Source organism: Plectropomus leopardus, chromosome 9 (assembly GCF_026936395.1).
Source record: "Plectropomus leopardus strain MGB_pleo_1.0 chromosome 9, ASM2693639v1, whole genome shotgun sequence".
In the NCBI taxonomy this organism is placed as follows: domain Eukaryota; kingdom Metazoa; phylum Chordata; class Actinopteri; order Perciformes; family Serranidae; genus Plectropomus; species Plectropomus leopardus.
This window is the reverse complement of record NC_142184.1, coordinates 21,423,938-21,437,477: the sequence shown is the minus strand read 5'-3', so window position 1 is coordinate 21,437,477 and position 13,540 is coordinate 21,423,938. Positions and strand designations below refer to the sequence as shown.

General features: G+C 38.2%; 1 protein-coding gene across 2 annotated transcripts in view; it reads right to left on the bottom strand.

Moving 5' to 3' along the window:
* Window positions 1–13,540, bottom strand: part of cpne5a (copine Va) — a 96,097-nt gene that overhangs the window by 25,323 nt on the left and 57,234 nt on the right. For both annotated transcript variants that reach the window (XM_042491462.2, XM_042491461.2), the window contains 4 exons: window positions 12,754–12,795; window positions 12,321–12,396; window positions 7,888–7,941; window positions 7,218–7,279 (listed from right to left, as the gene is read on the bottom strand). In XM_042491462.2, coding sequence (XP_042347396.1) covers window positions 7,218–7,279; window positions 7,888–7,941; window positions 12,321–12,396; window positions 12,754–12,795 — 234 coding nt within the window. The remainder of the gene's footprint in view (window positions 1–7,217; window positions 7,280–7,887; window positions 7,942–12,320; window positions 12,397–12,753; window positions 12,796–13,540) is intronic.

Sequence of the window (13,540 nt, the reverse complement as noted above, 5' to 3'; positions counted from 1 at the left end):
CAATAATTTTTCTATCTTTTTCAATGTGGGCTGTTTCCTCGAATGCGATTTAGCCAATTAAACCAGAATACATTTCATGATGAGATGAGACATACTTTTAATCTTCATTAGCTTGTTTTCAGCACGACTGCATGTCTGACCGTCTCAGCGGGGCAAATCTAATGAGGTTTTGTTAGTTTTTCTACTCTTCAGTCGAAGGGTTAAGGTAGGGGTGTTGCGAAACCCTTTGAGACAGTAACAGTTATTACGGGTTACGCAAATAATCTGACCTCTCTTCATGAATGCTCAGTGGAGAAAAGGCACTAACTATATAAAGACTAATAAGACTTCAAAGTTGCCTTAAGGTTTACCAGTTTAATTGATCAAAACCACAGTGACGTTTACTTTGAACTCCCCTCAGTTAAACACTGCAAGTCTGGTGTTTCATTTTCCATGGATACAGTTAATCTGGATCCCATCATGGATAAGCAGCACACTCATTGTTTCACTGCCAGCAGTGGTAATCTTATTTATTTTCCTCATCAGTCTGTCATGCAATCTGCTACAAGCAGAGAATCTGTTTAATGGTTTTATTTTGCTTTTCCTACATCATATTCAGTTATTTTTTATTGTGGAGATTTGATTAGAGGAAGTTAGATCTTTGCAGTTCTGTCAAAAACCTTTTTATCATTTCACCAATAGAGACTATGATGATCTATTGGATAAAAGCAGTACACAAGTAATATCTTAAGATATTTTGGCTTGTATATCAAAAATGTCCATATAATGGCACAAAGATGAAAGAACATAACAGCTCTTAACACAGACATCAAAGAAAAGAAGAGAAAGCCACGCACTCACTCACTCACTCACTCACTCATACATATATATATATATATATATATATATATATATATATATATATATATATATATATATTATTGGGTATATAGATTGTTTTTTATTTCTTGCTTTTTCTTTGTTGGATTATTCTATTATGTCATCATGTTGTCATGTTGTTATCAAAATGAATGTGTGAGTAAATTTTTAATTTAAAAAACAAGTACGGGTGCTGTGGGTGTAGGTCAATTAATTAACATAATGAGTAAAAGTTAATGTTGCCTTAAATCTTCCGCATGTAGAATATTGCATCAATATATCATTCTGAAATTCATTTTGACATCACTAGCTGGTGGCTACAATAAAAGCATATCTACTGCATGCTGCCCACAGTAACAAGTTGATACAAAAACCAGATTGACAAGAAAAAAAGACAGAGCATCAATCAAAACACAAACACACAAAAGGTAGAAACAGATATTCTTGACTTGCAGCACAAAGAGAGCAGGAGATGGGACTGAGTATTATTGACCCTTTCTGCATCCCCCATAACTGTCACATTTCTGATGGTATCTTCCAGGCAATTCTTATCTCACAAGGACTTCCATTATTGAGAGCACTTCTCAAAGAAAACATTAGGGAGAAAATGACAACATCAGGCACAGAGGCTGCAGAGAGTTTTTCATGATGATTTAAAAAGACCTCAAGAGAGAATATCAGAACACAGATGCTGGAGCGATTTTCTTTCAGGGATTTCTTTTTTTTTGCAATTCCCAAAGTGTTTTTAAAGTAATAATCGGTGTCATCAGCCCTCTTCGAAGCACGACACCGAAACCATACAAAAGAACCTGATGAGCTTTTAACATCAGTAAATGTCTGAACAAAGAGATGAAGTACCACTCTACGCAATGCACGCCGGGTAACATTAATTAAGGGGGTAATCTCCGACTGAAACGGTTTCATGTGAAGATTACCACTTTTCACTTAACAAGATCCATAAAAAGCTGTTTCAAACTTAAAACTGATGTCTTTATTAAGAGTTTGATTTAAAGCTAATTTTTGAATACTGACATTAAGAATCAAATGAATGTCCTTTAAAGGGACAGTTCACCCCAAAATAAAAAATACATATCTTTACTTCTCCTCTCACCTCATCTCTCTGTAAATGTGAAAAAATAAATAAATACATACATTTAAAAAATTCAACAGGAATGTCTCTTTCCAGAAATCAGTTATTTAAGATAATCCGCAGACCTTGTTATGAGCAGTTTTGTGTAGGAACTATTTTCTTTCTACCAAACTACACCCGCCAATCACTGTGCAGAAGGACGAGTGCATCTGCTCATATGGGTAAGAGCCTCATGCTTGTGACAACACAAGATTGAAACATTAATGGCATCCTCCTCAGCTGAGCTGTGACATTAGCTGGCTCAGGGGTGCTAGGTGAGCTAGCAGTAGATTTGTATCTCCTGCGCAGTGATACAGATGGCTGGTGGAGTTCAGCAGAAAGAAAATAGTTCCTACATGAAACTGCTCACAACAATGTCTGTGTAGTGACCAGGTCATGATATCTGGAAAGAGACATTGCAGCTTAGTTTTTTTTCTTTTGGCACATTGAGCACCACAAACAGAGTGCCATCTAGTTCCACTATATTGAAGAGAGGGCAGACATCTCTACGACCGACATCTCCAACACTCTGTAACTCACATCAGATTGATATTTAGCTCTAAAAGTAAGAAGAAATATCTATTTTTGATTTAGGGCTGAACTGTCACTTTAACAAGAGATATGAGTGAATGCGAATGCAGCCTTGGACAGTAGCTTCAGTTACATTTAGTCTAAAAATAATCAGAATCAGATTCCCATCAACAGCATCAGAATAAAGTGGCTCTAAGTAGGATGTAGGCTGAACCTTTCAGAACCATTCAAAAGATAAACATTTGTTATATAAGTACTTTTTTGATTACTCTCTATTTTGGGAAACCTGCACTCTTCCTACTCATGTTCAAGCACTTGTCCAAGTTGTTCTCCTGGGAAGAGCCTTTCTCCGGGGAATTATCTCTGACTACACAACGTTAAATAGTTTACTATTGAACAGAAGGCAAGCCATCTGTTAAATAACTCGGCAGTAGTATATTCTAATAAGGACTCCTTCCTGAATTTCCCCCCTGGAGATCAATAAAGGATTATCTTATCTTAAAACATTTATTTCAATGGAAACATGAAGCCAACAAGAGTTATTAGCCTTTGAAAAAGGAACATCTTTATGTTTCCTTTTGGTGGAGTGCTGAATACATTGTGCATATTAAGAGTATTTTTTGTCTGATATAAATGAAGCCATCTGCCAGGTATTTTGGGCAGGACTTTTGTTGGTAACATCTTTGATCAACAGGTTATGCTGGCCTCACACCAAACAACTTCTTATATCGTTTGATAGCCCTGTTGAAATACACATTTCCAGTGTCAGAATGAAACCATTACAGTTGCTCTGGTGTTGCTGCTCCTGTGATCTCTAATTTAGTGGAAGAGGGTCATAAGACTCTGTCCGAGCTGTTTTATGTCATACTTTTTCCCGTCTTGACATTTTGACAAAATCAAACATGTTAAATATTATTGCAATATTTTAGTCTTGGTTCATGTGAATAGTGAAGTTCGATAATGTGACCAATGTAAACAACCAACGGCTGCACCAAACCAGGGCTGCGCTAAAACATCGAGGGGACTCCGGGGCGCAAGAACATAAACAAGTCTCGGTTATATTGGACTGTGGAAAAGGAAGAGAAACTGGTGGAGTTGTGGAGTGAACAAACATGGCTTTTTAACGTGTCCTCCTATTTGTACCATGATAGACTGGAGAAAGAAAAAAGTGGACAGAAATTGCAGCAGCCCTGTCTCTGAAAGACTAAACTCTGACACCCTATCACAGAGTCAGTCCTTTAAAAGTCTTTTCAAAGCTCTCTGACCTGTGGTACGCATTAGTGGTTGTATTTTTCTCACTATATTTGAGAAGCATGATTTTGCCTTCTGAGGAAAAGAATTCAATACTCTTAATGTCGTGATGATTCTTTTGATTAAATTTGACTTTCTGTAGATATTAATCACTTAAAAAATCATTTTATATACCAAAGCAAAATCTGATAAAATGGCACAATGTGGTCTTAAAACATTTTTAAACAACTAATCGACAATTTGATGTTCATCTTACTTTAAAATCACATATGGGACAGACTCCACTAAATTTCTTATTTTCTACATATTTGTCCAATGTTGAAAATTTCTGTTCCATTTTTTACATTTCATATGTAGCAGATATATTAAAGGGGACCTATTCTGCTTATCAGTATTTTGTGATATATATATAGTGTTGCAATAAAGGATGTTTATATTAAATGTTGCCAAAGTTTTAAATCTGTTCCAGACACACTACTGCTACATGTAAACTACATGCTATCATTAGGGAAATGTAAATTTTGTTCCTGATGTTGTTAAATTCTCCTGATTTTTAATCATATTCTCCTTGGAACACGTCGAGTTGTGTTTAGAGGCCTTTATTGTTGATTTTTTGCAATAAAAGTGCCACTATAGACCACTATATGCCACTATAGACCTGGAAACGCTGACCAATCAGAGCAGACTGGGCTTTTTTGGGTGAGGGGCTTAAAGAGAGAGGTGCGTTACCTTGGAAATGTTGATATACTTGTGAAACATAGAAATCTAACCTATCCGTGGTTTTCATAAACACACAATGCCAACATTTTATTCTGACTACCAGGCTGCCAAAGTCATTCAGAATTATGCCAGCCCCAATTAAAGCAAGTACAACGATGGGAATACCATGTGTTCGTGCCCCAGTATCAACAAATCCCAGTGCTCAAATTTAGGTTATACAGTACTTGGATAAGTGTTTACTGGGGTCTTGAGAATATGAAATTATGTCAAGATGCACCAACATAATGAAGAGAAAGCCCATTAATTGAAATACGAATCTAAATGCAGCACATTTTGATTTTGAGCTACAGTGTTTAAGTACTTTTTTTTTCAGTTTTACTTCTCCCTCCGTTTTCATAAAGTGTCTCAAGGACCGACTAAATCAAATGCGAACAGGTAGTAAAGCTAAGGACAAAAACACTGTTACTTTGAGTGCCTGTGTGTGCGTCCATTTGTGTGAGCTGGAGGGAGACCAACAGGACAGATCTGGGACACTCAGCCATCAGTAGCAAAGCAGCAGAAAACTAAAACCAGGGCAGCCACTGATCCACTGAGAAACATTTCCATATGTGACAGGTTGTACGCCTTTAATTAAGCTCTCAGATCTTCTCCATATTTTATCATAGTCATTCATATTCATTTACACTATAGTTGTGGATATGGGCAACATCGTCTCCTTGGGGGCCCACTCTTTACTCACATGTGGAAACTTCCAGGCCACTGAGTAACTGCAGTCAATAATAATACTGAAGAAAATGTGGATGGGTGCTACTGCTGCAGTGGGCAGCAGGGGAGATGGGAAACAGGATGAGTCAGGGGAGCCAAAGTAATGCATTTAAATCTACTGTATTAAATCTCACAGCACTGATTCTCCACCTTATTTCCATGCATTAGTCACAGCGATGACATGTTTACAATGCCCATAACAGTCTGTATAGGTGTTATAGGTTTTAGCAATCTAGTTAACTCCCACTTTTGACTGATAAGTTAATAATGCATCTATGTAAGGTGAAACTACTACAGAGTTCATTTAAGTGTGTTTTTTTCCTCTTATTGCCCCCAGGTATACAGTTTTTTTCCAGTGTTGCACTATTTCAGCTGCTAGTGGCGTTTTTTGTCAACCACAATGATTTCCCCAGGCAATCAATGAAAAGACTGTGTCATATTGTTTATATTGTTTGTGCACAACATGTACACAGTAAAATCTGTTCTGCATTTGCTGAAATGCTCAATAGCTGGCGCATCATAAAATATGGAGATGACTGATTTGTTTCACTGAGGCATCCACATGGCCATCGCTCAGAATATAGACAAAAAATAAAGAATTACATTGTTAGAATTACAATTATGCCGCTACTGAAAAGATCTTAACCCTCTGAAACCTAGTGCAACATTACTTTTCGAGTGCTCCTTTCAAACGCCTACCACAGGTATTTGAACCGTTGAACCCTTAGCAAATTGGTGTGTTTTTATTCAAAGATATGGGGGAAAAAAGGATAAAAAACTTACAAGAAATGTTCCACAAATTGCAAGAAATTTGTAAATCTAGAAAATTATTTTTTTTAAAAAACTAGGGAAAAATGTCTTGGGAAAAGAAGGGGAAAAAATCTAGGGAAAAACTATATTTATAATCATCATAATTTTATATTTCAAATTCTGTTACAAATGTATTATTTTTTTCTTTGTCTTTTTGTTTTGCTCCATTTCATATTGTTTTAATAATTTTTCAGAAAATTTTCACTACTACTTTTTAGTAATTTCTTGCAAATAGTTGGGTCATGTCGTCATGTTTAGGAAAAAAAAATCAATTTGCTCAGGTATTAAATGAAATAAAGACTTAAGTATAACCAAAATGGAAGAAAAAAACATTAACCCACAACAACTACTACGAGTTAGGGCCAATTTTGCCCAAATGTTAACTGTAACATAAAGCATGACTTTTGGCAGTGACGAATGTAGAACAACACTGGGAAAATACCTGGCATTCACTGGTGGGTTTTCTAGGCGATTCTGTGTCTTTCACTCTGCATTTGGGATTCCAGAGCCTCAATTCCCAACGTGCTGAGTTTGAAAAACTTTTTCCATAAAATAAACCAAGCCTCATATGCATTGCCTTGTATTGGTGTCAGCCATGCTGCTTGGTTTATTAGCTATTTTTTCTTGAACTTGCAATTCCCCATATCCTCCAGGGTACAGTGACAACTCGCTAGCAGTCAGTTTTGTTGGTTCCACTATCCCGCTCTGCATAATGCTACTGCTAGAGGCATTCGGTAAATTATTTGTAAACATAGATGTTGCCAATTATTTTGAGATTTTACAATGCAACGTCAAAGAAATACAACCTTTTTAAGGATCTGCAGGAACCCTGGTTATTGGTTCGGGGCTACACACCAGTGCCCAAAGGTTGTAGCCCCAAAACATCCCAATTATGGCAAAATAAGAAGAAAATTTTAAAAACACACCGCACTCACTTCTTGACTCATAAAAGATGACTGAGCGATTGAAGACTTTTTGTATGACTCCATACATTGTTGTTTTGGGAACATCCTGTATAGTATACCTTTAAGAAAACTAATAATATGTTGTTAGACTTTCTTTGTTGTTGCCCTAAGGAGCCTGGCACAAAGGTGATATATAAATAAACTATGCATGCATATAAACATCATTACCAGACAAACATTAGACTCACCCTCCTTTGATGTAATCCAGGAAGGTGTGCTCCGACTCCACATTGAATGACAACAAGGACACCTGTGCAAAAAAAAAAAAAAAAAATCCAAATTGATTATCTCATGCTTGGTAATTAAGGAAAGCCAAATCTACCAATCTACACATTAACACTGACCTCTGAGCTAACCACCCACAAAATGACTTATCCACGCAAAGTGATTTTGACGCCTGGGCAGCATATTAGTATTACAATCACTGAGAGAACATCAGTGTGGCTGTGCACTGACGGATGATTCGTGTGATGGATAACTAGCCACGGATTTTAATTACAGAGTCACCGCATACAGCAGGAGCAGCAAGAGTGCTCAGGCAGTGACAAAAGCTCTGGCTCATTTATAAACATCCATCACTTCTCTTCACTAATACGACACAGACAAGAGTGCCTTTATGCATCACTATGGACTGTGTTATTCACTCGGTTTCAGATCACGAGAATGTTTTCCCATCTACTTAAATTCACTGTCTGGATCATAAGGCCAGAGACTGGGAATGGAACAAAAACATTTAACAGAGCTGAACAGCCTCATGCAATCTACTTAGAGGAAACTTCCTGATGAATACAAAAGCAAAGGAGGGCAGGGGTGTGAGTGCAGCAGGGGGTTTTCTCTTATCTCAGAACTAAGCCTCACCGTCCCAGAGTTGATGTATCTCTTTTTCTTTATTTTCTTCTTGGCATTCACCACCTGGTATGAGGGCAGAATAGAACAGAGGGGATGATGATAATGTAACCTTGAAGCACAATTCTTTTTATCCACCCATGGGCAAGTAATAAAAACATCTTTGTCCTCCTACTCCATGTCTGTAAGGGTAATGGAGCATGGGGACTGAATCCAATAACTGCAGTAGGTGAGAATGAGATAGCATTGATCATGCCTCGCAGCAAGATACAGATTATTCAGGGGGATTTTTATAAGCACCTACATTGTGCTGTACATTTCACATGCACATGACCAAGCTTGGGGATGGCTGAACACATATCTCTGTCCCAATCCATTAACTTGTAATAAGCAGAATGATAACAACATACAGAATGCATTACATGGTGCACAAATTTACCAGTGCAGAATCATGTGTAATGTGGGCAAAAGTACACAAATCTCAGGGCGATAAGCAAGGCAAACTGATTGTGAGCGATTACAGAACTCCTTTCCTTAAAATTAATGCTACATTTAGAGCTCGCAGGCAAAAACATGAGTGCAACAGTAAGCTATCATGGCCCAATATCTCTACTGCTCATTCTATGGGTCTGCACACCAACATAAAGAACAAGCCTGGAGCAAACTGTGCTGTATAATAAAAGTAAAAGGTATCCCACTCTCTCCATTTCTCCTCCGTTCTGCCTCTGTGGTTTCTGATGCTACTTCTCAGCTCCTCCAACACAGATGATGCCTCATAGCACCGCAGCCATCACTCAGTCACTGCCAGGGTTAAATTCTGTGACACAGACATCACCCTCAGTTACACCATCCTCTGCTGTCATCTAAACTCACAGAGCTAATGTTTGCAGGTCTTGTGCATGTCAGGTTTAGGCCAAATCTGCAAAGAGTCAAACACCGAGGCCTGTGAACTATTCATATTCTTTCACCCTGTTTAGACCTGGCATCAACATGCACCTCGGGTGATCTGATCACAACTGAGTAGTGCTAAATACAGGTATAAATGGCCACCAGGATGCATTTCCTATTCGATGACTCAAACCACTTGCTGGTGGTGGTTGTAGTATAAACACCTCATGTGTCACCAATAAGGACTACATTATCAAGACGTGGTGGTTGTTTTGGTGACAGTGCACTAATGTTCTGTAACCTACATGTTTTATGATGAGTTGGATGAACTAGCAAAAATGTGCACATCTGGCGCAAGCTCTACCAGGTGAGCTACTGGGTGCCCCCTGTTTGACCAAATCTTGAAGCTGATTCAAGGGCACTGACTTGGCAAAGAGTTCATACTTTTAGAAATAAAGGTGCTAACTAGAACCACATAGAGCTATAAGCTTTTCTAAAAGTTCCACTTGCAACTCTGTCAAAAGGTTCCACCTAAAATCCAACACTGATGGTTAAACCTAGAACCATCTGTTAAAGGCTACACCCCAAACCCTATGAGAGGTTCCACAGAGAACACTTCTATGGTGTAATGGTTCCATCCATAACCTGTCCCCCTTCTCAAAGTGCTGACAAAAACCCACCCAGGGGGTTCCACTGAGAACCATTTATATTCAAAGGGTTTCATTAGGAACCCACCAAGGGGGCTTTAAAAATAGCAATAGTCTACATCACCCATAGATCTCCCTTACACTTATTATGGTTTTAGTTTAACTGGTTAGACTGGGGCAAGGGGAATCATGTCCAGCAGCATTGGGTTCGCAAGGCTCCTAAATCCCACTTTAAACTAACTATTCACAATGAGAAAAGTTTAAACTTGCAATTTCTTGCAATGAACTGGCCTGCGATGTTCTGAAAACCTGCCAATTTACATCAATGCCACTTGATGAGATGGTGTATCTTCTCCATAGCAACAACTCTCTATACTTCTGTTTTGATTTCCAGCTTTTCAGGCATATTTTGTGGCTAAATATAATTTGCAGCTTCATAAAATATGAATAAGGATAGCACTGGTGAGACATCTGGCTGAAATGTTGCAGTTCACACCACTGCACCTTTTCTCTTCAAAGTTTGAAAGCAATTTTTTCTCATTGCAAATCCTTGGTTTAAACTGGACCTAAAGAGCCAGGGCTGATGTAGTACCGCACAACCAACCAAAGTCACTACTTTTGCATCCTTTACTATTTCAAAGGTGCAGTACAGATTACAAAATGACAAGTAGTGGGTACTTTGGCAGACCATGTGGTCCTGTATGGCAAGAAATGATGGTAAAGATATCAACTATGACTAAACACAAGTAAAATGAATTGATTAAGGAGGTCACAGAAACATCTACACTGGCAAACATTTTAATATATATATATTTTTTTAAAAAACAGCCGTTTAAACTGTTAATGCCCCCTCTCCACCTCTCTTTTATCCTTACTAGGTGCAGACAGCATGCCGATTAAATATGTATTCCTTATTTAATTATTATTTAATTTGATATGCCTGTTGTCCCTATTGAGTAAACTGAATTTAAATTCTGTTTAAATAAACTTGGCTTTTCTAAACCAAGATTCATTTTTAATGGTGCACCAGAGTTCCGCCTAATTTTCAATCTGGATTTTCTCATTTTAAATCTAGTTTTGCTAAACTGTGATTACAACTAATCTCAGATTAAATGAATTCTTGTAACCCAGCCATAGTCTTACAAAGAACCCTTTCTTGGGTTGTTGAAGAGGAAAAGGATTCTTAAGAAGTAAATGGTTCGGGGCAGAACCTCAGCCCTTCAGGAAGAACCTATCTTGAACCCTTATTTCTAAGAGTGCATGAAGAAACTGCTGTGTTTCAGTTTCTAATTAAAATCCAGAAAGGTGAAGGGTAATGGATGCACTTTCTTCTGCCATGTCAGCCATGTGAAAGGGCAACTCTGCATGCCACTCACTAATTCTGTCTCTTCCTCACTCTGTCTTCTTACCTGTCCTCATCTACCCTCCACCATCTCACTCTCTTCATTGGCCCTGTTCTCGCCTAAGCCACCTCCATGACTAATTCAGAGGCTAATGTAACATGGCAAGTGTTTTAATGAGCAGGGACCAAGAGGAGCCTCTCAGTGCCTTACAGTAATACCCTATCTGACCCTCTAAGGACCGTCCAATAAAACTCTAATCAGCAGCAGAGTTTTGTTGTGTTCCCATTTGTATTCTCCCCGTAGACACACCTTTCGTCATCTGGTCAGCTGCACCATTTACCCTCTCAGATGCTTAATGCCTTGTAGGGTGAGGGGAGACAGCGGAGGCTAGCTGTTAATATAAAATAGCCACAGCTTTGGCTCAAAGAACCACAACCTCCTAAAGTCATTAAACTTTGGAGAGCAAGACCTTGCTGAGCCAGAGGGTGCACTGATTTGGTCTCAAATCGAAGTTGGTTTCTCACACTTGTTCCAAGAACTGGACCTGAGGTTTGTTTTTGTGCCAAAGATGCATCCCACACTTCATTCAGTAACAGGTTGCTTACAGCTCTGTCCAGCTGCAGAATGCTCCACATGCTTCACTTGACTTGAAACACATTAAAGGAATGCTTGAACCCCCAAATGACCACTTGTATATTAATTACTCATCCTGTGTTAAGCTGAATTCATTTAAGTCAACTTGCTTGTCTCGTATGCCTCCAGGGTGAACAAAGAATCCGAAAACAAAGAAAATTCTTGATGACTGATTGAAGTCGTAGGTGTTAGTGTGTAACAACAGCAAAATTACATTAAAACATCTGTTTACAAACTCTCACACAACTAGTGCAGTATAATCTAATTCTTATTCATCCAGCCGTATCCAGCTCAGTACTTCCCAGAAAGATGCATTTTTGCTAAAAACGTACTTTTCAAAACTAAACTGAAAGTGAAACTCATCTATGCTCTCTTTAAAGCCAGTCTTCACAAACATGAGAGTTGCTGGTCTATTTGGTAAATGTTAAGCATACGACTAGATAATTGGGACTTGGATTATACTGCAAAAGTTATGTTACACATTGTTAACAGATGTTTAATATAGCTCTGCTTTATTTGTCTTCAATTCATCAATAATTTTCTCTGTTTTGGATTCTTCATTCACTGTGGAGGCAGTCTTCAGGAATTCCTTGTAACACAGGATGAGTTATTAAGGTACTTTTGGAGTTTAAGTATTTCTTAAAGTAACAGTTGTGGATGAAAGAAAACTCTTATATGCAGAAACAGATAAAAGGCCTTGAGGTTTACATTGTGACCTTGATTCGTCTTTCAAGTAGTTTAGCGAGACCAAAGATGAACTGCAGCAGAAAGTAACATATAAACAAGATTTTGAACAACTAAACACAGTGCTGTGCCCTTAAAAATGTTTTTAATAGAGGCCAACTATTAGTCAAGTGCAATCAGTGTTTTAAAAAAGGTACTTTGCTCTGAGGCTAACAAAGAGGGTGATAAGACTGTCTTTATCTTCACTCACCTCGTAGACGTTTAACTGGCTCTGGCCTCGACATAGCTCTTTGTAGCTTGTGGTAAATTCACCGATGAAATCGTGGCTGGAAAAAAGAGACAAAAACTGCATGATAAAGAATACATGAGGCACAATCCTAAAAGGTAGAAGATAAAAGTAGCTGGAGGCATTACACAACAGCCACTGACACACAGATGGAATCTAATAATCAATAGTTAAAAAAATTAATGGCAATTAGGTGAAGATTGTTAATGTGATGTAATTTATGAAGGAGTTTAGGGGAAACATGTAGACAGAGTGCAAGACATGGGAATTTCAGAAATGTAATGAATTTAGTTGTTTAAGTGCTGTCTGTGTGTGTGTGTGTGTGTGTGTGTGTGTGTGTGTGTGTGTGTGTGTGTGTGTGTCTGTGTGTGTGTGTGTGTGTGTGTGTATCCATTACCTCCCGTCTCTGTCCCAGTCATACACCTCTATTTTGATTGTCCTGTAAAACACATCAAAAAGAGAGAAAAAGTGTTGGGCATATTTATGTAACTCGTGAGCCACTTCTCAGTGTAAATGACCTTGAGAAGATAGTTCATGAAGAACATTTCTGAAATGACGCAGCAAAAAGAAAAAGCTATTAAAGTTCATTAACCAAAAGCGATGTCTGAATTAAAATCAATCAAAGAGAGACTACTCTGTGTTTTGCAAGCCAAAGATGCTTTCTGAGGAGCTGATAAGGGTGCTAAAAATTAGTCACTTGTTTTGTCAGTTTTTAACATTCATTAGGTAATGACAATTCATTTAACGTAGACTGAGACCAACACAAACCCACACAGCTTTGTTTCTGTTAGTGTTGCATCCAAGCAAAGCCAATAAAAGTCTTTTAGGAGCATATTGGTTAAACACCATCAAGCATTTTAATGGAATTGTTTCTAGTGAATTTGTGTCGCTCACAGAAGAGAGTTTCAGGTAAAGGTAAAGCTTTTCTTGGCACACACTAAAGACAGAAAACTAACCTCTTAGAGGGCAGCATATTTTGCAAGTTTCCAAAATAAGTAAGACGTCAAGAAACCAAATAAGTAGTCTGAGATAATTCACTGAGAATGAGGAAAGTGCTTCCTCTTTTTGTCTTTATCTGATGGAAAGATCAGTGGGCTGCCCCCCTTTTACCATCAGCTGCTGTCAGTCATGTGTCTCTAGGTCCTGGAGGAAGCAAGGTGATGGAGGGCTGCCCTGTTATCCTG